The sequence below is a fragment of the Arabidopsis lyrata genome (assembly GCF_000004255.2).
Source record: "Arabidopsis lyrata subsp. lyrata unplaced genomic scaffold ARALYscaffold_5, whole genome shotgun sequence".
Classification (NCBI taxonomy): Eukaryota; Viridiplantae; Streptophyta; class Magnoliopsida; order Brassicales; family Brassicaceae; genus Arabidopsis; species Arabidopsis lyrata.
The window spans coordinates 16,027,037-16,048,910 of NW_003302551.1; the positions used below are offsets into that span (position 1 = coordinate 16,027,037).

The following is a 21,874-nucleotide window of genomic DNA, read 5'->3' on the forward strand; positions in this document are numbered from 1 at the left end:
AGGGACACTTGAAGTTGAAAGCAACCGAACAACAAAAGTTTTTAAAACTAATAAAAATGTAGGTAAATATAATAATAAGGCCAACTATGAAGAAAAGGTCTATTTTATACTTTTTATATATAACCTTTTGTCACGGGCACTGTTTCATTCCCTTGGACCTCTTCTTCTTCAAGATCTGTTTCTTCCTTCTTTCTCTCTACCAGATTTTCTTGTACCAGAGAGAGATCCCTTAATCATTCTTACACATTTATCTTTCTTGTCTGAATCCTAACAAAGACTTAACTTTTGGTCGTTCTTAGAATTTTTTTTTTATTTTTTATTCTTTGGATTTCTCTTCCGGGTTTCAATAATTGTCACTTCCCAAGTGTAAGTTACACAAGTATACTAGTCAGTTACACAAGTGTCCCTATGTGTTTCTTTGTCTTTTATTGCATCTTTGGAAACTGAATTTATTTTTCTCTCAGATTCTGAGTCTTCAAGGGTTTGGTTTTTTCTCCGAGTATTTTTGTCCTTCAAAAAAAACTTTGGTTGCTCTCTCTGTTCAAGAAGATCCGAGCTTGATTTCTAATCTGTGAGTTTTTTACATTCCATTTAAAGCTCTGATTTTGTATTCATGTATCAATGTTTCCCCTAAAGTTCTGGTTTCAGATTAAAAGATTAAGTCTTGATGAATCTTAGGCTTAACTGAACAATATATACCTCTGTGATTTGCATTTGCAGATACTTTGAAAAGAAGAAACTAAGAAATGGGTAAAAGTTGGTTTTCAGCTGTGAAGAAAGCCTTAAGTCCAGAACCAAAACAAAAGAAAGATCAGGTCTTTTGATAGATTATACACATTTTTTGGTTATTTATATCCATCAAGACAAATGCTTGTTTATGTCTTTGATGTAATTGAAAATGGTATTGTTTTGAATCCATTAGAAGCCACATAAGGCCAAGAAATGGTTTGGTAAATCCAAGAAGTTGGATGTTACCAATTCTGGTGAAGCAGATTCTCCTCGTACTGTCAAAGACGCAAAACTTAAGGAGATTGAGGAGCAGCAGAGCAGACATGCTTACTCTGTGGCTATTGCAACTGCTGCAGCTGCTGAGGCAGCCGTTGCTGCTGCTCAAGCTGCTGCTGAAGTTGTTCGTCTCTCTGCATTATCACGTTTCCCCGGGAAATCAAAGGAAGAGATCGCCGCTATCAAGATTCAGACAGCATTTAGAGGATATATGGTATCGTTTTTGTTTCACATTTTCAAGTCTAGTAACTATTAAGGTGGATTTGCTAACTAATGGAACAAAGTTCATACTTTTTGGTTACCCTTTATTAGGCAAGAAGAGCATTGCATGCGTTGAGAGGTCTTGTGAGGCTAAAATCTTTAGTCCAGGGGAAATGTGTGAGACGTCAAGCCACGTCAACATTGCAAAGCATGCAAACACTAGCTAGAGTACAATCTCAGATTCGTGAGAGGAGGCACCGATTGTCTGAGGATAAGCAGGCTTTAACACGGCAGCTCCAACAAAAACACAATAAAGATTTTGATAAGGTAAGCAAATCCTTACAAAGATGTGTATAGTTTTAGAACAAACTTGGCTTCTTTCTTGATCTCGGATACTTAAGAAATTCACAATGTGATCTTAAAGATTGTATGTAAAGAGTTTGTTTCTTGCTACAAACTTAAAGATTGTATTACGTTTTGTGAAATAGACTGGAGAAAATTGGAATGATAGTACCCTGTCGCGGGAGAAAGTTGAAGCAAACATGTTGAACAAGCAAGTAGCAACAATGAGAAGAGAGAGAGCGCTTGCATACGCCTTCACGCATCAGGTATCAGTCTAGTTTTCTATTTTACTCTAGTTTCTTTTTACAACAGAAGAATTATGCATCTCAAAATGGTGAGACTTGTTAATATGCAGAATACGTGGAAAAACTCATCTAAAATGGGTTCTCAGACATTCATGGACCCTAACAATCCACATTGGGGTTGGAGTTGGCTCGAACGTTGGATGGCTGCTCGGCCAAACGAAAACCAGTCAGTCATACTCACACCAGATAATGCTGACAAAGAGTCTTCTAGCCGCGCCATGTCTGAGATGGTTCCCCGTGGCAAAAACCTTTCAGCAAGAGGAAAGACACCAAATAGTCGAAGAGGGTCAAGCCCCAGAGTGAGGCAAGTCCCAAGTGAAGACTCAAACAGCATGTTGAGTATCCAATCAGAACAACCTTGCAACCGTAGGCATAGCACTTGTGGATCAATTCCATCAACTAGAGACGATGAAAGCTTCACCAGTAGTTTCTCTCAGTCAGTTCCAGGCTACATGGCGCCTACACAAGCCGCCAAAGCAAGAGCTCGATTCTCAAACCTTAGTCCTCTAAGCTCAGAGAAGACAGCGAAAAAACGGCTTTGCTTCTCGGGATCTCCTAAGACTGTAAGACGGTTTTCAGGTCCACCGAAGCTGGAGAGCAATCTTACTAAGAAAGATACTAATCTTGCTTAAGCATAAGACTTTCAGAGGAATGGATATATAGTTTATATATGACATTGTTGATTAGGCAAAAGTCTGGTGCAGAGGTGAATTCAGAGAAGATTCTGTTATGTATTTGTTTTTTTGACTACTACAAACTTAATTATTTGTTTGATTTTGTTTTAATTGGTTAACATATTTGTATTGATGAAGAGACAAATATAAGCAAGATTGATGATTTGCTAAATGATATCTGAGTTCCTTACAGATTTGTTGCTAAAACCTAAAAGTAATCTAAAACATAAAACCAGTATGAAACTTAATAGGGGTGTTTATAGATCAAATAAATAATAAAGGGGTTAAAGTGGGAATAAAGAGAAATAAAAGGGCCTGTAAGCCTTATAGGGATTCTAGGGCTTTCTTTCATTGGTCGGATCAGACGACGTTTTTACTTCTTCTTCTTCTTCGCATTCGTCAGTGTGTATTTTGGGGTAAAATTTGTGAGCGAAGATCGAGAAAAATGAGCGGAGCCGGTAAGAAAATCGCGGATGTGGCTTTCAAAGCTTCAAGGACTATCGATTGGGATGGTATGGCTAAGGTCCTCGTTACCGATGAGGCTCGTAGAGAGTTCTCTAACCTTCGTCGTGCTTTCGATGAGGTTAACACGCAGCTCCAGACCAAATTTAGTCAGGTTCTATTTTCGATTTCCCCCTCTCTTGATCTGATTTTCTCACTGTTGCTGGGTTTAGACTTTTTAGATCTTTATCATTTCGATTTCTGGATCAGGTGATTCATTCACGAATTTTTACGATTATCAGATTTTTGTTGGTGACACTCGTTTTTTTGTTGATGTTGTTGTTGTTCTCATAGTTGATTGATCCAGATATATGTTAAGATCTATTTCCTTAAGACGTGTTTACTCAGAGAACATTGTGATTGATCTTTGTTTATTGATTCATTTGAAATGTGGAATTGTGTCCATGTGTACTATGATTAGTTCACTAAATTCCAATTCCAAAGAGATCTTTCATGCCCTAATTCTTGTTTTATGTCTTGGGTTGTGGAGTGATTGTTGTTTTTGGTTGATTTTTAATCCAGGAACCTGAACCCATAGATTGGGATTACTACAGGAAGGGTATTGGTGCTGGCATTGTTGACAAGTACAAGGAAGCTTATGACAGTAAGTTGTTTTATTTTCTCTGCAATTTTAGCCTGTCTTCTAATGAAACTTGTGAGTGTTTGTGTAGTCTTGAAAATTTAGTGCAACTCTTTATTTATAAGAGGGCTGAAGCTGAAAGTTCCCATACTTGTTATTTTCCTATTTGATTGTGGAGATATATCAAAGTAGATTATAAGAAACTCAACTGCATCTCTTATTGCTGTTTTTTGTTTGCTGCAGGCATTGAGATTCCAAAGTACGTTGACAAAGTTACTCCTGAATACAAGCCAAAGTTTGATGCTTTGGTGAGTTATAGCTGAGACACCCGATTATTTACAATTTTGACAAGGTCTTTTCAGTTAACATAGTGTTTTTTTTTTCTCGTGTGCCATGTTTCATGCTATATCTAGTTGGTGGAACTGAAAGAAGCTGAAGCGAAATCGCTTCAGGAGTCTGAACGGTTGGAGAAAGAAATTGCTGACGTCCAAGAGATTAGCGTAAGTAACCTAAAAAAACAAATCCTTCTTTATGAAGTTTGTCGAGTTTGCTGTGTATTTTTGTTTGAACTCAAGATTTCTGATATAATGATCATGGTTGTTTCTATGTGTTGGTGTAAATCAGAAAAAGCTCAGCACCATGACTGCAGATGAGTACTTTGAGAAGCACCCAGAACTCAAAAAGAAGTTTGATGACGAAATCCGTAATGACAACTGGGGATACTGATCATGTTTCTCCATCTCCGGCCTGGAACAAAAACTCTCTTTCTCTTTCTCTTTCTCTGTTCCCTTACTGTGATTTTGTGAGCCAATCATAACAATAATAAGTACACCATTCACTTAACCAGTGTTGAGATCTTCATTCCAAGGAAGATAAACCCATTTGGTTATAGTTATCAATTTCATAAATTGTTTCGTTTCGTTCTTCAGTGAATAATGAGAGTGAAAAGATCTCATCAATTTTATCGTTGTCAAGGAATGAAGAAGGCTCTGACTCGTCATTGTTGCATTTCCTCTCTTAGCTAACAAGTATTAAACATAGTAAAAATGTGATGTTTTTATTGACTTTTTGGGTATCATCAGTTGACCAATTCAGTGCAAAGCTAAAACCCCTGTTCTAAAAATCCCCGCCTAGACCCGATTACTCCCCGCTTAATCGCTAGGCCCACCCTGTCCGCCTCGATTAATGACTAATCCCTTAAAGAAATCAGTCACCCGATTACTCTCCGCCTAATCCGATTATTCCCCGCCTAATCCGATTATTCCCCGCCTAATCTTACATACCCCGATTATTTTTAGATTGCCAGTATAAAAAAACTTTTTATTTTTGTTATTCAATCATTTGAATTGGGAGTTTGTAATGTTTTACAATAATTTATGTTCATATTTTAATAAAAATCATAAATATTTGTCTCAAAAATACATTTTATGTGTTTACTGCAATTTTAAAAATAATATTGGATTAATATGTTTTAAAAATATTAAAATAACCCTAAAACTAATCCCCGATTAATCCCCGATTTTAATCCGATTTTCCGATTAATCGCTAGGCCCATGCCGAGCGCCCGACTAGCGCCTAGCGATTTTTCAAACAAGGGCTAAAACAAAGACAAATGTAAACCAACTCTGGTTTAACTTGAACCGGGTTTTAGAAAATTTCTCTTGACCCAGAAACACATCCCAGTACCTCTTCTCAAAACCAAAACCTTTCTTCTTCAAGACACAATGCTAATTTCTGCAATTACTCTGTATCCATTTCTAAAAAATAATCATCATACACATTGTAGCGCGTGAGGGATGGTATGCTTCTGGCTCAAGTAGAGAGCTTACTTGATGGAGCTTTGCGCAACCATAGAAAGTTCACGAACTTGTATGCGGTTATCAAAGGTGAGTGAGGTCTTTGATTCTGTACCGTTCATAGAGGATTACTTACTATAATCGATTGCTATTTCTGTTTTCCCGTTAAGTCTCTCTATAAGGTCCTGTAGTATGCTGTGTTTTTTTTTTTTTTTTTTTTTTTACCTGTTTATTGAAAATCAGCTTATTGTGTGTGATTTTATACAGCTTCTAAGAAACCCATGTCGGAAATTAATCATGTACTTTGGTGCTTTGAGATTGTCTATGGGAACTCTGATTTTGGTAATCTGCAGATGGGAATGAACATCTTTGTATTCGGATAGGAACAAAAGTTTACTTGCTTTGAAGGCTATGGCTATTGGCTAGATTGGTGAGAGTTAAGAAACCAACATATAACATTTGTCCACGAAAAGGGTTGGAATCTAGAGCAAAGTGAAAACTTTGGTAAGAAACTGAAACCCTCTTTTTTGGCTTTTGTCAATATAGAGTTCATGTTACTGCTTGAATAATTACACGAAACCAATATTTGTTAGCTATGTGCTTAGTGTATAATGCTTGGTAGCAAGTAGAAAGAAAAATCTTTATTGGTCAAAAAGAATCAAGATCCACGTGCTCTTCTCCTACCCTCTTTGTTGAACCGAAAGTCAGGTTTTGGCCTTTTGCTAATAACTATATCAAAGAAGATAGGGAGATAAGACCAATTTCCTCTTTAAAGTTAAACATGTATCTGTAAAATGCATGAGCCAGATATTAGCTCGTAGGTCTTGCTCTCATATCTATCACGTGTCTAAGGCCAAAGGGTTTAGCATGTAAATCAATCCATTTTGGAGGGTATATTACCGTACATTCATCTAACTTACTCTCCCATTCCCAACTCTATAAATAGGTGATGTGTGTGTCCAAGCTCCAAACAAAACAACACAACACAACAGGGAGCTTCCCAATACCTCAACACAAGGTAACTTGTAACCCTTTTAATGAGTCTAGTTCACTCAATTAATGGTTCAACAAATATCAATTCTTTTGGCCTTTTGATTCTGAAACGTACAGAAACAATATGGAAATGGGAACCTCATCATCATCATCAGGCTTGGTCAAGGCCAAATCTGAGACACTTGCAGAAGCTCTTAAGTCTACTTCACTTGATTTTAGCAACGATGACGGTAGCAGCCATGGGAACAAGCAGCATGTGAGGGCAAAGACATTATCATCGCCGAGCCACAGTGGCAGCCACAAAAACAGAAGGAACACACACATAAGGAAGGCCAAGAGTGCACACCCTGCTCTTGACCTTGGTAGTCTCACTGGTGGTGCTGCTCTTAGCCGAGCCTCCAGTGCTTCCCTTGGACTTTCCTTCTCTTTCACTGGCTTCACCGTGCCACATGAAGAGATTATTGCTTCAGAGCAATGTAGCAATGACGATATCTGTAAGAAAACCATTACACACGGCAACTGATTGAAGTCTTGATGTTAACTTTGAAGTTTATTGGGTTCTTGTTCTGTTATCATTCATGTTGCAGTGGAAGATATTGAAGCAGCAACTAGTACTGTGGTCAAGTTTCAGGCAGAACCAACCTTTCCGATATATCTTAAGGTAACCCATCTCCGTGGATAGATGATTTTATGGGAAACATGGGAAATTGATCACTATGATATCTCTATTTGAACGCAGGCACTGATGGAGATAATGTAATTAAACCATCAACACCCAAAAGTCCATAGAAATATATTAAATTTTGCTGCCATTGGTCAGTCCAAACTTCAATGGGTCTGTTGTAACTCATATGATGTTTCCTAAACAAGAATTCGCCATTTCTCCCATAAAGAAGAAATCCATAAATTTTACAAGTAGAATAATCTTCATCATTGCATTAAGACATTTGGAAACCTCTGTTTGCCTTCTTTGTTAGTCTAACTTTGGTACCCAAATGTCAAGCTTAGGAGGCTCATCTACCATTTACTGGTTATCGGCAACATGTGAAGCAGAGCTTCACGCTGGACCAAAAGGGTATGGTTATATTGGTATTGTCTTGTATAAATCAGAGAGAATTCTAGTCATATTTCTCTGGAAAAATAATGGTTTTCTTGAAAATCTTGTCATATAGGAACATTTACAAGTAAAACTTAGTGACCAAATCAATTATTTTTATGTGCTATGCAGTTCATAGATATCACATACAAGGTAACGACCAAAGGAATGACATCTTCATCAGAAAAGAGCATCTTGAATGGAATTAGTGGTTCAGCATATCCAGGGGAGCTTCTAGCTCTCATGGGACCTTCTGGAAGTGGCAAAACTACACTACTTAATGCGCTTGGTGGCAGGTTTAATCAGCAAAACATCCGTGGGTTCGTTAGCTATAATGATAAGCCATATTCTAAGCACTTGAAAACCAGGTAATAAGAAGATTCCAGCGTGGTCTCTTGATGAATATGTAGATGCATATATAAGTGTAAAGTTGACACGGGAAAGCACCATGGCAGGATCGGATTTGTGACTCAAGATGATGTTCTGTTTCCTCACTTAACTGTAAAAGAGACACTGACCTACACAGCTCTTTTACGTCTTCCTAAAACTCTCACAAAGCAGGAGAAGGAACAAAGAGCTGTTAGTGTGATACAAGAGCTTGGATTGGAAAGGTACATTATCCTCTACTACTACCGTCTAACAACTTAGGAACTTTCTCTTATGGTAAATCTAAATCTTAAGAATGAAACCTAATTAGAAGATTGCGACTATTATTGTTTTAGGTGCCAAGACACAATGATTGGAGGGTCATTTGTACGCGGTGTCTCAGGTGGGGAGAGGAAAAGGGTTTGTATTGGGAATGAAATCATGACTAATCCTTCACTTCTTCTCCTTGATGAACCCACCTCTAGTTTGGACTCTACTACCGCTCTTAAGATTGTTCAGATGCTACAAAGTATAGCAAAGGTAAGACATCCACTCTTTACAGCCCCAAATCATGTTTTTTTTTTTAATGGATTTGACCATATCCAAGTTCTTATTTGTTGGCATGCAGGCGGGAAAAACTATTGTAACAACAATCCACCAACCGTCTAGTAGGCTCTTCCATAGATTTGACAAGCTGGTTGTACTCAGCAGAGGAAGCTTGCTTTACTTTGGCAAAGCATCAGAAGCAATGTCTTATTTCTCTTCCATAGGATGTTCTCCTCTACTCGCCATGAACCCAGCAGAGTTCTTACTGGACTTAGCTAATGGAAACATGAACGATATTTCCATACCCTCAACTCTTAAAGAGAAAATGAAGATGGGAAATTCTTGCAGCGAGATGGGATCTTCCAAGCCAAGTCCTACAGTTGTATATGAGGTGAGACAAGGATGAGATACCTTTACATATCACGAATTCGTTTAGAGCTATATGTAATAAATGCTAACTGTGATGTTGATGCTGAAACACAGTATCTTGAAGAAGCTTACAAGACACAGATTGCAATCATGGAAAAGATGAAACTTATGACCCCAGTTCCTCTTGATGAAGAAGTTAAATTGATGATAACTTGCCCCAAACGTGAATGGGGATTAAGCTGGTGGGAACAGTATTGTTTACTTTCCTTAAGGGGAATCAAAGAACGGAGACATGACTATTTCAGCTGGTTAAGAGTCACTCAAGTTCTCTCCACTGCTATCATCTTAGGTTTGCTCTGGTGGCAATCAGACATTCAACATCCCAAAGGCCTACAAGATCAGGTATAGATACATATTTATGGTCTAGAATTAGTTGTAATTGGTTGTCTATTGCCTTAAAAGTTGGAACTCTCTCTGCATCTCAGGTAGGGCTACTCTTCTTTATTGCCGTATTCTGGGGATTCTTTCCGGTATTCACGGCGATCTTCACATTTCCTCAAGAGAGAGCAATGCTGAGCAAGGAACGAGAGTCAAATATGTATAGATTAAGTGCATATTTTGTGGCTAGAACCACAAGCGACCTGCCACTTGACTTGATATTACCTGTGCTTTTCCTAGTTGTTGTATATTTCATGGCTGGATTGAGATTAAGAGCTGAATCCTTTTTCCTAAGTGTGCTCACGGTCTTCCTATGCATTGTTGCAGCTCAGGTATGGACATAAAACAAAGGACATGTTGAACAAAAAATGCTAACAACTAATAATGACAATGTTGTTTTAGGGACTTGGATTAGCAATAGGGGCGAGCTTAATGGACCTGAAGAAGGCAACAACTTTAGCATCAGTAACTGTAATGACTTTTATGCTTGCTGGTGGCTACTTCGTGAAGGTAAATATTATAAACAGGCTTGGACAACATAGTTCATTGTTCTTATAATGAGAATGTTCTAAATAAGTTTGCCTCTAATTAAGCCTTGTCATTCATAAATAGAGGAGTTTTGCAACTCTAATGCAATGATTGACACACTGTTTTCAATGGCAGAAAGTTCCATTTTTTATTGCTTGGATACGTTTCATGTCCTTCAACTACCACACATACAAGCTCCTTGTGAAGGTACAATATGAAGAAATCATGCAAAACGTAAACGGGGAAGAAATTGAGAGTGGGCTTAAGGAAGTGAGCGCTCTTGTAGCTATGATTATAGGCTACCGTCTCGTAGCCTACATTTCTCTTCGAAGGATGAAGCTCCACTCTTCAACTTACGTTTAGAGACAAAAATTGTCCATTACACTTTGTAGTGTTTGATTGTCTATACATTTACCCACTTGGTTTGGAATGTATAATAAAATAACGTACTATCTATATCTAGGTTTCCAAATACATGATGCTCTCAATATCACCCCAAAAAGTTGACCGCAACCAAAATCTCTTCTTAAACCTACCAGGTAATGATGGCCTTATTTCAATCCTTCGAGTTATCTCATTCCTCGCCAAACCATAAACGAAACGGGTTGATTTGGACTGAGATGTGCATTTATCAACAAAACCTTGTCACTGTGACTAGGGCCACCCATCATCAACCGATAACCATTAAAAAAAAAAAATTCATCTTACAAACATGCAAATCAATAGTCTTCTTGTCAGCATCTTCAAGAACCCAAAAATCTATCAATGTTTGAAAAGGAAGATGAGGAATATGGCATTGAGTCTATCAAATGTTTTCTTAGCAAAAAAAAAAAAAAAGAGTCTATCAATGTTTTAGGTTTTCAAATACATGATGCTATCAATGTGTTCCCAAAAAACTATGAGAAACTTATTGGTCTCCTTAAAGCTATCACGTAATGATGGTCTTATTTCAATTCTTCGTGTAATTTCATTCCTCTCCAAATCATAAATGAAAAAGAGTGCGGGTGCATTCGGCTTGAGATTTTCCTTTGTCAACAAAACCTTACCACTGTCTCTAGTGCCACCAATCACCAACCGGTCTCCATGGACGAAATTCATCTGAGAAACAGGCAAAACAAAAGTCTTCTTGTTCGACCACTGACTCTTGTCGGCATCTTCAAGAACACAAACATCCACAATGCCATCACTTGAAAGAAGCGTATCTTCACAAGTAGCAACTTTTCCTTGGTAGTTAATCAGACTGGTGCATGACAAGTTCTCATAGGGCAATAATTCAATCAAATTGAACTCTTCAGAACTCAAGTCAAAACTCACAAGCACACCTCTATCTTCATCAGTCCAAGCTATATAATACAAAACACCGTTAATAGTCATCCCTTGCGAGTGTGGGTAAAAAGGACCATGAGGAGTGTCGTTGTGGCTTTGAGTGTTTCTCCATGTAGCTCCATCACCAAGTACCAACACTTGATGTTCTGATCTCACTACTCTCTCTTCCTTGTTGACCTCCCAAACTAAGCTAAGCACTTTATATTTATCATGAACAGGATCGTGTTCAAAACAATGCCACACATTGGTAGATCTCATTAGGGGAAATTCCACAACCTGCCTTGTGCTAGGGTTACAAACTTTCACTCTTCTCCTAGTTCTGTAACACAACAAACCACGAACAGAGTTCACGAAGTAGCCTCCCATTACCGGCATGGTCGAATGTTGGTCAATCACAGAGACAGATATGTCCGAGTGATCATGACTCGATGATGATGATTTGAGCAACAAACACTTTCTCTGATTTTCACAATCCACAAGATACGCGAAAAAACAACGTGATGGTGAAGGTTTAATTAGGAAACGGTTGGCGAAGTATCGAGAGGTGATAAGGGAAAGCCAGATCTTTGAGACACACTTAAATCTCATCAGAGATTTCGCCGGCAATCTGATTAGGATATCGATCAACATTTCTTCAGTGATCTCTGGTAAGATCACCAAAGTCTTCTTCTCTTTCTTTTTCCTCACGACAAGACTTAAAGACGATCCCATATTACAAGCTTCAGTGGAGGTTTCTCTTCTCCTTGTTACAGGTTTGAGAATCAGAAAGAAGGAGAGTATACAACACCCAAGAAACACACAACAAAGCCCCAACTTTTCTTGTCCCTTAAAAGATTGCATTTCAAACTTGTTCTCTCTGTTTTGTATGTTGCGGCTCTCACAAGCTAAGCTGCTGCATACTTTATGTGTAAAACCCTTGCTCTCTCTTTCCTACGAGGAAAATGATTTCCATTTGTAGTTGGGCTTGTTCTCAGCTTTTGGCCCAACTGAATTTCATGGTTTTAGATAGGCTCAAAAAACTGCAGGTACAAGGGAAATTGACTGGAGCCCAAATCATCCACACCTGTCTACAAACGAATGTTAATTAATGATTCCTCGGATCTTGAAACAGACTTAGACAACTCTTAACTCTTAAGCTTTAACCACATGACCTTGAAACTCTCTCTTAAGGCCTCTCCTTGTGAATTCCAAAGTCAACTTCGTTGCAAAAACCAGGAAAAAAAATGGGGATGTCTTTGGGAAAGCCATTTTCCGGTTTTTACCAAGAAATCGAACCGATAATAGTGTTGTTTGGTCATGACGCTACCGGAAAATCATCAATAATGCACAAGAAATAGCAGGGCTTGTGTTTGTAGTCGATAGCACGGATAGAGATCGAATAGAAGAGGCCAAATATTTTCTTAACATGGTGATTGATGAGGTAATTAACAAACTTTTAAACCTGTCTTTTAGACATTGAGCAATAAGTCACATAATTTTAATGTTGTATAACAGATACAAGGGAGTGTCCCGGACAATGTGGCTGTTCTTGTATATGGAAACAAGCATCAAGTTCCTGGTGCTATGTCTGCTTCTGAGATCAGTAACAAGCTTGATCTCACTTCTCTTCGTAATAAAAATTGGCAGAGAAACTGGTAATTAAGAAGATATAAGAAAACCTTTCTAATTCTGCAAATAGGATTGATTCTTCTCATCATGATATTTTTTTTTTTTCGCTTGCTAGGCATGTCCAGAGCTCATGTGCATTCTGTGGTGATGGTTTACATGAAGGACTCGACTGGCTGTTGAAAAATGCTGAAAGAATTTAAGAATGTGTCCTGATGTTTATTGAAAATCCATTTAATAATTTGGAATGTAAAAACAAAATGACAAACTATATTTAGGTTTCCAAGTACATGATGCTCTCGGTATCATCCCAGAGAGTAGGCAACAACAAATCAGTCTGTTTAAAGCTACCAAGTAATGATGGACTTATTTCAATCTTTCGAGTTATCTCATTACCCACCAAATCATAAATGAAAAAGTGTAAGGGTTGATTCCACGAGAGATTTTCCTTTCTAAGCCAAACTTTGCCACTGTGACCTGTGCCACCCATCACAAAGTCATATGTCTGAGCGAAATCTGTAGGCAAAACAAAAGTCTTCTTGTGTGACCATTGACTCTTGTTGACATCTTCAATTACCCAAACACGCACACTACAATCAGAAAAAATAGTAACATAGTCAAAAACAGCTATTTTTCCACTGTAGTTCATGAGACTTGGCCAAGGGGATCTCTGGAGGTAGCCAACTTTATAGGGTAATTCAATCAAATTGAACTCTTCAGAACTCAAGTCAAAACTCATAAGCACACATTTCTTGTCATCAGTCCAAGCTCCATAGTACAAAACACTGTTGATGGTAATCCCTTGACAATAAGGAAAATGGTGAATGTGGCATTGAGTCATTTTCCATGAAGCTCCAGCTCCAAGTACCAACACATGATGTTCTGATCTCACTTTCCACTGCTCCCTATTGTGCCTCCAAATGAAACTAAGCACTTTGTATTCGTCATGAACAGGATCGTGTCCTAAATAGTACCATATATTGTAATCTTCTCCTCCTTGAGGTGTTAGAATAATCGGCAATTCCACAAGCTGCCTTGTGTTAAGGTTACAAATTTGCACTCTTGACCCAACTGTGAAACACACCAAGCCACGACAAGCGTTCAAGAAGTAGCCTCCCATTATCGGCATGCTTAGATCTTGGTCGATCACAGAGACAGAGTGATCATCATGACTCGATGATTCGACGTGATGAGCAAGATTTATAGAATAGGTTGGTCAAGTATCGAGATCTGATCATGAAAAGCCAGAGCTTTGAAACGCACTTAAATCTCAGCAAAGATTTCATCGGTAATCTGATCAGAATCTCGATCAACAAGTCCTCATAGAGTTCGGGTAAGACCATTATTCTCTCCTTCTTTTGCTTTTTCCTCACGGCAAGACTCAAAGACGAAATCATAGTTGTTTTGTTTCCAAAACCTATGTTAATGTATCTTATTTTCTTTTTTTCCTTTGCCCCAAATCTTTTACGACGGCAACACTCGAAGACGACCCCATAGTTGTTCACAGAGTTACGTTGTATCTCCAAAACCTATGTCAATCGATCTTATTGTATACAGTTTCATTGTTACCCTGTCAAAGACTAAAGAATGAGATTACTTGATGATGCAAAGAGTTGAGGATATTATGCCCTAGTTTCCTATTAACAAGAAAAAGGAGAAACAATTCAAGGTAGTGTGCTTTTGCATTATATAAAAAGCTTGCTTGCTTAGGGTTTGGCTCGGTTTGAAAAACATGCAAACAATCTAAATTTATGCTACTCGGCCCAAAATATTTGTTATGGGCCATTGTACTTTTTTTTTGGTCGGTGGGCCATTGTACTTATGTTATATATATCATGAATTTCATATTCTTTCTTTTTCTTTTCTCTTTAAAAATCTATTTATTCTTTAAGCTAGTTATGTTAATACACTTCAAATTATCAACTTTCAATCGTGTCCACATATTCTCAAGGGTATTTTATTAATTAGTACTATGTTTTAAGAAAGTCCCCAAAAGTTTAAGACTCAATTATCAAGACCTCAAAATATTCATTATCTTTAAAGAAACCTAAAGTTCCAAACTTTGTCTATTAAAAGAAAAAGTTATGGCAATATTTTGACTTTGGGAGGTGAAACTGAAAAGACCAATCTTTTCTATTGCAGATACTCTGAACTAACAGAAACGAACAATAGAGAAACAAATATTCTTTCCTCTTTTAATGCTTGAAAGATCCTGACCGTTGATCTTCGCTTTATGGGTGGATGGGGCGGCATTAACTACGTGGTCCTTGAACTATCGCTATACGTCCAACACGCGGAATAGTGTGTGTGAGTGTTATTCTTCTTCTTCTTCAGAAAAAAAAAAAAAAAGAGAAAACGTTTTTCTTTCTCTCTCTCAACTTGCAGAAGAAGCGATTTACACAAGGTTTTGTGATTCCTTCTCACTTATATAATTCTCTGTATAAACATTTTGATGGGATGTTCATGTTGTTTGATGCTTGCAATTGGTATCAAAATCGTTTTTTTTTTATCTGTTATTGAAGGAACTGGGTTTAGACATTTATCTCTACTTATAGAATCTGCATTTGTCCCAAGTTAAAGATAGAATCTTGTTCTGCTCCTTATCTACTTTTGTTTTGCTCTCTTTACCAATTGTTTGAATGTTATGAACAAAACCCATATGCCAAAATTCTCTTCAAACCATTAGTCTCAATATAGCAACAATAGTGAGATTTCATTCAAATAATGTATTTGCCTCTGTGCCCATTTACAGGACTAACCATGGAGCGGCTGATTTCTCATCCTCCTCTCATGATCGTCTCAGACCTTGATCATACCATGGTAGGAGTTGATTCTGTAACTCTCTCTCTCTCTCTGTTTGCATTTTCAGAAAAAAAAAGGTTTCTTGATGTGATTCATGTTTGGCAGGTTGATCATCAAGATCATGAGAACCTCTCTCTTCTCAGGTTCAATTCATTGTGGGAATACGCTTATCGCCGTGACTCTCTTCTTGTCTTCTCTACCGCAAGATCACCAATTCTTTACAAAGAATTGAGAAAAGAGAAACCTTTGTTGACTCCTGATATCACCATTACATCAATAGGAACCGAGATAGCATTTGGTAACTCCATGGTTGCTGATCATGCTTGGGTTGAATCCTTGAACACCGATAAATGGAACCGGGAAATAGTCTTGGAAGAAACTAGCAAGTTCCCTGAGTTAACTCTTCAGCCAAAAACTGAGCAGAGGCTACACAAGGTCAGCTTTTACATTGATGAAGGTAAAGGTGAGGCATTGACCAAGGAACTATCACAATTGCTGGAGAAACGTGGCGTTAAGTGTTTACTTATTATCTTTTCGTGGGATCTTTGTTTCTTGAAACCAAATTGTTTGTGATGTTGGTAGTGTTCTTTATTTTTTCAGTTGGATGTCAAGATAATTTACAGTTGGGGAAAGAATGTGGATGTTATACCGCGAGGTGCCGGAAAAGGAGAAGCCCTCGAGTATCTTCTCAAGAAGCTGCAGGCTGAAGGAATATTCCCGGTTAATACTCTTGCTTGCGGTGACTCTGAACATGATGCTGAACTATTTAGCATTCCCGATGTTCACGGTGTTATGGTAATAATGTTCAATCATCACAATCTCGCCATTCTTACCAAAAAAACTGACTAGTTTGTCTATGTGCTTTGTGAAGGTGAGCAATTCCCAAGAAGAGCTATTGAAGTGGCGTTCTGAAAATGCTTTAAACAACCTAAAGGTTATACATTCAACCGAGAGGTGTGCGGATGGGATTATTCAAGCCATTGGCTATTTTAATCTTGGCCCAAATCTTTCTCCAAGAGATGTTTCTGAATTCTTGGATCGTAAGACGGACAATGCGAATCCTGGTCACGAGGTTGTGAGATTTTACTTGTTCTATGAGAAATTGAGACGCGGTGAGATCAAGAACTATGAGACATACATAGCCAGCTTCAAAGAGTCATGTGTGAGTAACTTAGATGCAAATAGAATCCATACTTATGTCTCCACTGGACTAATTCCTCTTTCTTGGAACATTTTCAGCTCCATGCTGCTGTCCATTTTCATCCATCAGGTGCAGAGAAATCTCTGAGTGACACCATTGATGAGCTGAAGAAGTGTTATGGTGACAAAAGAGGGAAGAAGTTTTGGGTTTGGGTAGATCAGATTCTGATAACAGACACCATTCCTGGCAAATGGATAGTGAAGTTTGATAAGTGGGAGCAATGCGGTAAAAAACAACGCCAATATTTGCAATATGATCCTTTGATGACTAATATGAGCAAGTCCTAAGATTTATATATAACATTTAATTGTTTGTTACATTTGGCAGAGGATGAACGTCAATACTGCAAAACGACTGTCGAATTCACTTCAAAGGTATGATCAAATTCTCGAAGATTAGCTCGATTAAGTATCTTAGATTGAATGAAACTGAAATGAAATTCTGCAGGGAGGAGATTTGGTGTGGGAGAAGGTGAAACAGATATGGTCTGAGGAACCAGAGGTGAAGGATGATGATAATAGCTCTTGGATTCTCTGAATATTTTGGAGACTGCTTTTCTCTTTCTCATGAGTGAATTGGTATATGAACATTCTCCTAGTAGGCATTATAAGTTTTGAAATTTTTTGATACTTTTTATTCTTTAAAGAATAAATATAACTTGAGATTTGGAAGTTTATGAAAAAAAATGAAAATTACGAGGGCCCAACCGGGTTCGAACCGGTGACCTCTTGATCTGCAGTCAAATGCTCTACCACTGAGCTATGGACCCGTTGTTGTTCATCGTAGCTATCTTAAAAAAATTAACTCTAAAACTCTAAATTTACTTTGTTTCTTTCTAATAGAAGTTTGGTAATGGTCAAAATGAAATAACTTGCTTATATTTTTCTCTAAACATGATTCCCCTACCTTATAATTAATTGTTTCTTTTAATCTTAACCCTTTTTTGTCTATAACTATTTTCATCATAGAACTAGGCAATAGAAAACAGAGTTTTAAAGATTATGCTGTATATACATAAGCTTTTGGGACATCTAGGGTCAATAAGAACAAAATGAGAAAACCTAGTTATATATTATCAGGCCAGAACTCCCTGCGGAAGGCTCGTTCTAATTCGTTTTCAGCTAAGCGTTTTTCGTGCTCAATCATCTTCCGCAATTTCTTAGAAAGTTTCTTGCTCTTCTTTGATACTTCTTCAGAAGATGTATCCTGAGTCTGTGCCGCTTTTCTCTTAGCTGGTTTTTCAGATCCTAGTCCTTGTTTGTTATGTTTTGGCTCTGCTTGTAGAGGCTCCAATATACCTTGTTCAGCGATTCCAAGACCAGTACCTTCCTTCCAGCCATGCTTCTTTAGGAGCTGAAATCCAATGTTAGAAGAATTGATAGCAGCCAATGAATTGCTTGATTCAGAAGAATCACCAATAACACTGGACACTTTTTCACTATTTGGAGAAGTTGTAGCCTGAGACTTGTCTGTTTTCTTCCTCCTTTGTATATTTGTCTCTGCTCCTAGTCCCTGTTTGATGATTCCCAGACCAGTACTTTCCTTCCAACCTTGCCTCTTTCGGAGCTGAACAACGGACGTTTCTCTCTGTGTACAAGCCAGAGATTTTGTTCCTTGCATCGTAAGAAAGGGACTTCTTCCGTTTAGGGTTTTTGTTTCGTCAAAAAAAAATCAGAGTTATTGTCAACTAACATTCTCCAATACTTATGATGATACATTCTCCTTATTGTTCCCTAACACATGAGGAATTACTACTGGGCTTATGCCCCTTTACGTGCCTTATCCACAAAAGAAACAATTATTGTTTCCTAATCAAGTTTAGGAACTAATTATGTTTATATAAACCTAATGTTGGCAGATTCAATGGCAGTCCAAAAACGTGGAATTGAAGCAATCGCTGAACAAAACAAGACTAAGAAACCCTAGAATCGCCGAGATGAGCTAAGGAAAGTTGCGCAAAAAATAGCTTCGAGTAACTTAGAGAAGGCCTCGGCCTCTTTCTACATCCGAGCCACCGCCTCTTCTTAATTTTAATCATTTCCTAATGTAAAAATAAAATTCTGAGTGATGCAATTATTATATATAGAATCGCTCATTAGGTCATTAGTTTGTGAATGTGATGAACCGATGTGATGTGGTGTGGTGAGTCTAATATACCAAACCAGAACATTAGACTTAAACCAGTTTACCCAGTCGACAAAAAATGAAACCCATTCATAGTAAATTAATTTTTTTAAAAATTAATTCAATATTTTTAATTTACTGTGGCTATAAAACCTAAACTGAAGCAGCAACAAAAAGAAAAAAAAAAAAACATGAAACTATTACAGCTATTCTAAACAACCAAACCATCATACAGAATTGGTTTTGAATGATAGTATATCTATCGAATGATTCTAATCATGTTTTTGGGTCATATATAATTTGGATGACATCAAATGTTTGAATCTTTTTTGGTTCATATATTCTCTGGTTCATATATTTTCCCCAAACTGACAAGTTTCAAAAAAGAAAAAAGAAAGAATCAGACCGAACCCACTACCTGTCAGCAAACCCGTAGTAGAGGTTGTTGGAACCACATCTCAAAACCAACCATATCTATATATTGGCTTTTATATAGTCCTCATCTCTCTTTATTTTTATGTTATCCTATGAAATTGATATAGAAAGCACACTTCCTAACCTTCACTCATTGGACAAATATGAAATTATATCATTCCATATAAGTCTTGGCAGTTATAGGACTTATTGTATGGGCCTGATTGGTGTTTCCAAATAAATATCACCAATGTGCCAAAAAAACATTAAAAAGCAAGTTGATGGTAGAAATAAAACCAAAAATATAATAGTAATATACCATGGAAAATCTAGCTTTTGAAGACTCCAGTCCCGCCTTATCTCAATTTAAAGGAAAGAAAGTTTAGAGTAAGACCTAACTCTATGTGTTTAAATATTATATTGTTTGGAAATTTTTATGAAGAAAATTATAACTTTGAAAGTGTCTTACTTTTTATCGTTTGACCACGAGAATAATATACTAGATGTAGGATTAAGTTTGGAAAATACGAATTTTTACAATTTCCGAATTCAAATCATTACCAGATTGACCATTATTTGTAGTATACTAGGATGTGCTAATTTTGAATCATATATTGTATGGTATTGAATTAAAAAAAAAACATACTCTAAAATTATCCGGAATCGTATATCATATACTATTATAGTTGTTTTAACTATCTAATTAATAATAAATATATTTTTATATATAAAAAAATAGATTGTCATTTATCTAACAACACAAATATTTAATAGAGTGCTATATAAAAAAAAATTAAAATCTGAATCTGATTCAATCAAAGAATCAAACTTTGGTAACAGATTTAGAACATAGCAAAGAAAAGTGAGAGAGACGTTCAAAGTGTTCTTGTATTTAGACAAAACAAACAAGAGGAAGAGGTGGTGGTGGTGACTGCTGTTACACTTACAAAAAAAGAAAAAAAAAAAAAAACAGTATATTAATTTGTTTTATGACGCATCGATTAAATCAAAAATTGAATATAATCGAGTTGTTTGTTTGTTGACCAAATAAGAAAAGAAAATTACTTAATTTGATTTTTTTTTTTTTTTTTTTAAGAAGGATGTGTATATAAATAAAAAAAAACCTTCTTCTTTCTCAAATCCTCTCTGTAATTCTGGTTTTTTTATTTTGCAATGCTTCTTCCATTTCTCTCATCCTCCCTCCTTCTCCGTCTCTCTTCTCCGATCATGTCCCCTGATCCCACCAAAACTTTCTTCATCTCTTTTTCCAATTGATAATTAGACGGAGAATTACAGATCGATCCCCGATTCCAATAATTACAGAAGAAAATTAAACCCTAGAGAGATATTTATGGAGAGTTCCTTAGGTTTCATGGCGGTTTTCGCCGTCTCGGGAAGCGTCGTGTTCTTAGCGAGTCAATTTCATAAGCGTCTTCTCTCCGATTACATGGACAAGTTCGATTTCGAAATCCGTACGTTTTGTATTTTTTTTTTTTGTCAAAATTGATTGATTATGAAAATCGAAAAAAGTTGGGGGATAATTGTTGTTTTTCTGTTACAGGAGCGCAGCAAAAAATGGTGATGAAGAAAAAGGTGAGATTCGCGGCGGATGTGGTGGAGCCGTCGGGGAATAACAAAGAGTATCGCCGGAGACACTCTTCCAAGGCTAAATCCAATTCCAAGATGGCGGCAACTATTTGATTTTAAGGTTTTTTGTACAAAATTAATATGTAATTATTCATTGAAAATTCGTGATTTAATTTCGGATTTTTTTTTTTCTCTCATCTGAATCTGAATCTGGGCTAAACCTTTCAAGTCTTCCCAGGGTCAATTCTTTTTCTCTTTTTTTCTTTTCTTTAATTTTAATTTTTTTTGTTGAGGGGATTTCTTACTTGTAAATATTGTGTTGTTTGTGTAAATACAAAATGTGATTGCTAATTACTTTTCTTAAATATGTGTTGTTATTATCTAGCCTAAGCCTTAATTAAGGGTTTTTACATACAGATGTAATATGTTGCGCTGGCTCTTAGTTAGAACTTTCCAGTATCATAGTTAATTATGTATAACTATGATTATGTTTGGTGATGAATAGAGTGACGTAATAACTAATTATTAAGGTGATTAATTAAATTTGCATTGATTTTTGATGATACTGAATCATCTCTTTTTATCTCATAATTAATTTTTTTTCTTCACTAAGTTACAAATCCGACATGCCTACCAAAAAAAAAGTTACAAATCCGACATCATTCGATATCCTATTAACCCAGATTTTACCAATCTAATAGTACTCTCAAGTCATATAAAATATTCGCCTACAAGAAAAAAGTCGTATAAAATTTTTCAATATTTGTTTCAGAATTTGTTTGTTACTTTGTTTGTTTTTTTTTTTGTTTTTTTTGCAGATATCAACAAAATTACAATGTGATTATCACATACTCCCTCCGAATTCTGATTAATTGATGTTTTAAGAAGAAAAAAATTGTTTCAATTTTTTGTTGTTTCAAATTTCTAAGTAAAATTAATTATATTTTTTATGAAAATTTATATTTTATATTATGCAGATTGTTTTATATTGGTTGAATTGTTTTAAAAAAGAATAAATCATATTTTATTTTATTTTCTTAAAACAAAAGGTATAGAAAAAAATAAATGATTTCTT

The 21,874-nt window shown here is 36.6% G+C and overlaps 8 protein-coding genes, 1 non-coding gene and 1 pseudogene across 17 annotated transcripts; 6 read left to right on the forward strand and 4 right to left on the reverse strand.

Annotated features, from left to right (window-relative positions):
• Positions 1–106: 106 nt before the first annotated feature.
• On the forward strand, positions 107–2,658 carry LOC9313925 (protein IQ-DOMAIN 1). Its single transcript, XM_021025549.1, has 7 exons — positions 107–366; positions 465–571; positions 721–815; positions 923–1,219; positions 1,318–1,533; positions 1,695–1,814; positions 1,904–2,658. The coding sequence occupies exons 3-7, from the start codon at positions 747–749 to the stop codon at positions 2,483–2,485; spliced, it is 1,284 nt and encodes a 427-aa protein (XP_020881208.1). The 5' UTR covers positions 107–366; positions 465–571; positions 721–746; the 3' UTR covers positions 2,486–2,658.
• A 63-nt stretch (positions 2,659–2,721) lies between these two features.
• On the forward strand, positions 2,722–4,608 carry LOC9312202 (ATP synthase subunit d, mitochondrial). Its single transcript, XM_002876088.2, has 5 exons — positions 2,722–3,143; positions 3,551–3,632; positions 3,852–3,916; positions 4,022–4,108; positions 4,233–4,608. Exons 1-5 carry the CDS (start codon positions 2,973–2,975, stop codon positions 4,332–4,334), a joined length of 507 nt encoding a protein of 168 aa, XP_002876134.1. The 5' UTR covers positions 2,722–2,972; the 3' UTR covers positions 4,335–4,608.
• Positions 4,609–5,226: 618 nt separating this feature from the next.
• LOC9312203 (ABC transporter G family member 27) lies at positions 5,227–10,214 on the forward strand. Of its 6 annotated transcripts, XM_021025322.1 has the most exons (13): positions 5,227–5,494; positions 5,758–5,908; positions 6,351–6,422; positions 6,515–6,891; positions 6,985–7,058; positions 7,626–7,861; positions 7,949–8,104; positions 8,216–8,399; positions 8,488–8,796; positions 8,889–9,176; positions 9,260–9,544; positions 9,615–9,722; positions 9,876–10,214. In XM_021025322.1, the coding sequence occupies exons 4-13, from the start codon at positions 6,522–6,524 to the stop codon at positions 10,101–10,103; spliced, it is 2,238 nt and encodes a 745-aa protein (XP_020880981.1). In that variant the 5' UTR covers positions 5,227–5,494; positions 5,758–5,908; positions 6,351–6,422; positions 6,515–6,521; the 3' UTR covers positions 10,104–10,214. The 6 variants fall into 6 exon arrangements, with proteins under 6 accessions (XP_020880981.1, XP_020880983.1, XP_020880982.1 ...); XM_021025324.1 differs by lacking the exons at positions 5,227–5,494; positions 5,758–5,908; positions 6,351–6,422; positions 6,515–6,891 and adding exons at positions 7,137–7,312; positions 7,406–7,472; XM_021025323.1 differs by lacking the exons at positions 5,227–5,494; positions 5,758–5,908; positions 6,351–6,422; positions 6,515–6,891 and adding an exon at positions 7,137–7,472.
• A 353-nt stretch (positions 10,215–10,567) lies between these two features.
• LOC9312204 (putative F-box protein At3g52320) lies at positions 10,568–12,217 on the reverse strand. The gene has a single exon (XM_021025332.1). It carries the CDS (start codon positions 11,904–11,906, stop codon positions 10,593–10,595), a length of 1,314 nt encoding a protein of 437 aa, XP_020880991.1. The 5' UTR covers positions 11,907–12,217; the 3' UTR covers positions 10,568–10,592.
• Positions 12,218–12,275: 58 nt separating this feature from the next.
• Positions 12,276–12,779, forward strand: LOC9313926 (annotated as a pseudogene).
• Positions 12,780–12,860: 81 nt separating this feature from the next.
• On the reverse strand, positions 12,861–14,977 carry LOC9312205 (putative F-box protein At3g52320). The gene is given in 3 exon segments (XM_021025333.1): positions 12,861–13,858; positions 13,860–14,119; positions 14,122–14,977. Coding segments are annotated over 3 exon segments (1,218 nt in total). The 5' UTR covers positions 14,167–14,977; the 3' UTR covers positions 12,861–12,945.
• Positions 14,978–14,988: 11 nt separating this feature from the next.
• On the forward strand, positions 14,989–18,988 carry LOC9313927 (probable sucrose-phosphatase 3b). Of its 4 annotated transcripts, XM_021025329.1 has the most exons (9): positions 15,095–15,157; positions 15,424–15,491; positions 15,579–15,983; positions 16,074–16,268; positions 16,345–16,635; positions 16,713–16,899; positions 17,002–17,048; positions 17,122–17,252; positions 18,533–18,988. In XM_021025329.1, the coding sequence occupies exons 1-8, from the start codon at positions 15,124–15,126 to the stop codon at positions 17,209–17,211; spliced, it is 1,317 nt and encodes a 438-aa protein (XP_020880988.1). In that variant the 5' UTR covers positions 15,095–15,123; the 3' UTR covers positions 17,212–17,252; positions 18,533–18,988. The 4 variants fall into 4 exon arrangements, with proteins under 4 accessions (XP_020880990.1, XP_020880988.1, XP_020880989.1 ...); XM_021025331.1 differs by lacking the exons at positions 15,095–15,157; positions 18,533–18,988 and adding an exon at positions 14,989–15,075 and having other exon boundaries at positions 17,122–17,412; XM_021025330.1 differs by lacking the exon at positions 18,533–18,988 and having other exon boundaries at positions 15,579–15,908; positions 17,122–17,412.
• On the reverse strand, positions 17,372–17,443 carry TRNAC-GCA. The gene has a single exon. It is a non-coding gene; the product is annotated as a tRNA-Cys (tRNA).
• LOC9312206 (G patch domain and ankyrin repeat-containing protein 1) lies at positions 17,702–18,524 on the reverse strand. Its single transcript, XM_002877813.2, has one exon. The coding sequence runs from the start codon at positions 18,292–18,294 to the stop codon at positions 17,740–17,742; it is 555 nt and encodes a 184-aa protein (XP_002877859.1). The 5' UTR covers positions 18,295–18,524; the 3' UTR covers positions 17,702–17,739.
• A 1,335-nt stretch (positions 18,989–20,323) lies between the features above and the next one.
• Positions 20,324–21,167, forward strand: LOC9313928. Its single transcript, XM_002876092.2, has 2 exons — positions 20,324–20,684; positions 20,774–21,167. The coding sequence occupies exons 1-2, from the start codon at positions 20,564–20,566 to the stop codon at positions 20,911–20,913; spliced, it is 261 nt and encodes an 86-aa protein (XP_002876138.1). The 5' UTR covers positions 20,324–20,563; the 3' UTR covers positions 20,914–21,167.
• The last annotated feature ends 707 nt before the right edge of the window (positions 21,168–21,874 follow it).

Excerpts from the sequence above, each read along its gene's own strand:
- LOC9313925 (XM_021025549.1), top strand. The coding sequence starts at position 747 with ATGGGTAAAAGTTGGTTTTCAGCTGTGAAGAAAGCCTTAAGTCCAGAA. Across the intron at positions 1,220-1,317 it reads CAGCATTTAGAGGATATATG|GCAAGAAGAGCATTGCATGC; the intron begins GTATCGTTTTTG and ends ACCCTTTATTAG. Across the intron at positions 1,815-1,903 it reads CATACGCCTTCACGCATCAG|AATACGTGGAAAAACTCATC; the intron begins GTATCAGTCTAG and ends GTTAATATGCAG.
- LOC9312202 (XM_002876088.2), top strand. The coding sequence starts at position 2,973 with ATGAGCGGAGCCGGTAAGAAAATCGCGGATGTGGCTTTCAAAGCTTCA. Across the intron at positions 3,633-3,851 it reads GTACAAGGAAGCTTATGACA|GCATTGAGATTCCAAAGTAC; the intron begins GTAAGTTGTTTT and ends TGTTTGCTGCAG. Across the intron at positions 4,109-4,232 it reads CTGACGTCCAAGAGATTAGC|AAAAAGCTCAGCACCATGAC; the intron begins GTAAGTAACCTA and ends GGTGTAAATCAG.
- LOC9312203 (XM_021025322.1), top strand. The coding sequence starts at position 6,522 with ATGGAAATGGGAACCTCATCATCATCATCAGGCTTGGTCAAGGCCAAA. Across the intron at positions 7,059-7,625 it reads CCTTTCCGATATATCTTAAG|TTCATAGATATCACATACAA; the intron begins GTAACCCATCTC and ends TGTGCTATGCAG. Across the intron at positions 9,723-9,875 it reads CTGGTGGCTACTTCGTGAAG|AAAGTTCCATTTTTTATTGC; the intron begins GTAAATATTATA and ends TTTCAATGGCAG.
- LOC9312204 (XM_021025332.1), bottom strand. The coding sequence starts at position 11,906 with ATGCAATCTTTTAAGGGACAAGAAAAGTTGGGGCTTTGTTGTGTGTTT.
- LOC9313927 (XM_021025329.1), top strand. The coding sequence starts at position 15,124 with ATGGGATGTTCATGTTGTTTGATGCTTGCAATTG. Across the intron at positions 15,492-15,578 it reads CAGACCTTGATCATACCATG|GTTGATCATCAAGATCATGA; the intron begins GTAGGAGTTGAT and ends CATGTTTGGCAG. Across the intron at positions 15,984-16,073 it reads AATTGCTGGAGAAACGTGGC|TTGGATGTCAAGATAATTTA; the intron begins GTTAAGTGTTTA and ends TTATTTTTTCAG.
- LOC9312206 (XM_002877813.2), bottom strand. The coding sequence starts at position 18,294 with ATGCAAGGAACAAAATCTCTGGCTTGTACACAGAGAGAAACGTCCGTT.
- LOC9313928 (XM_002876092.2), top strand. The coding sequence starts at position 20,564 with ATGGAGAGTTCCTTAGGTTTCATGGCGGTTTTCGCCGTCTCGGGAAGC. Across the intron at positions 20,685-20,773 it reads CAAGTTCGATTTCGAAATCC|GAGCGCAGCAAAAAATGGTG; the intron begins GTACGTTTTGTA and ends TTTCTGTTACAG.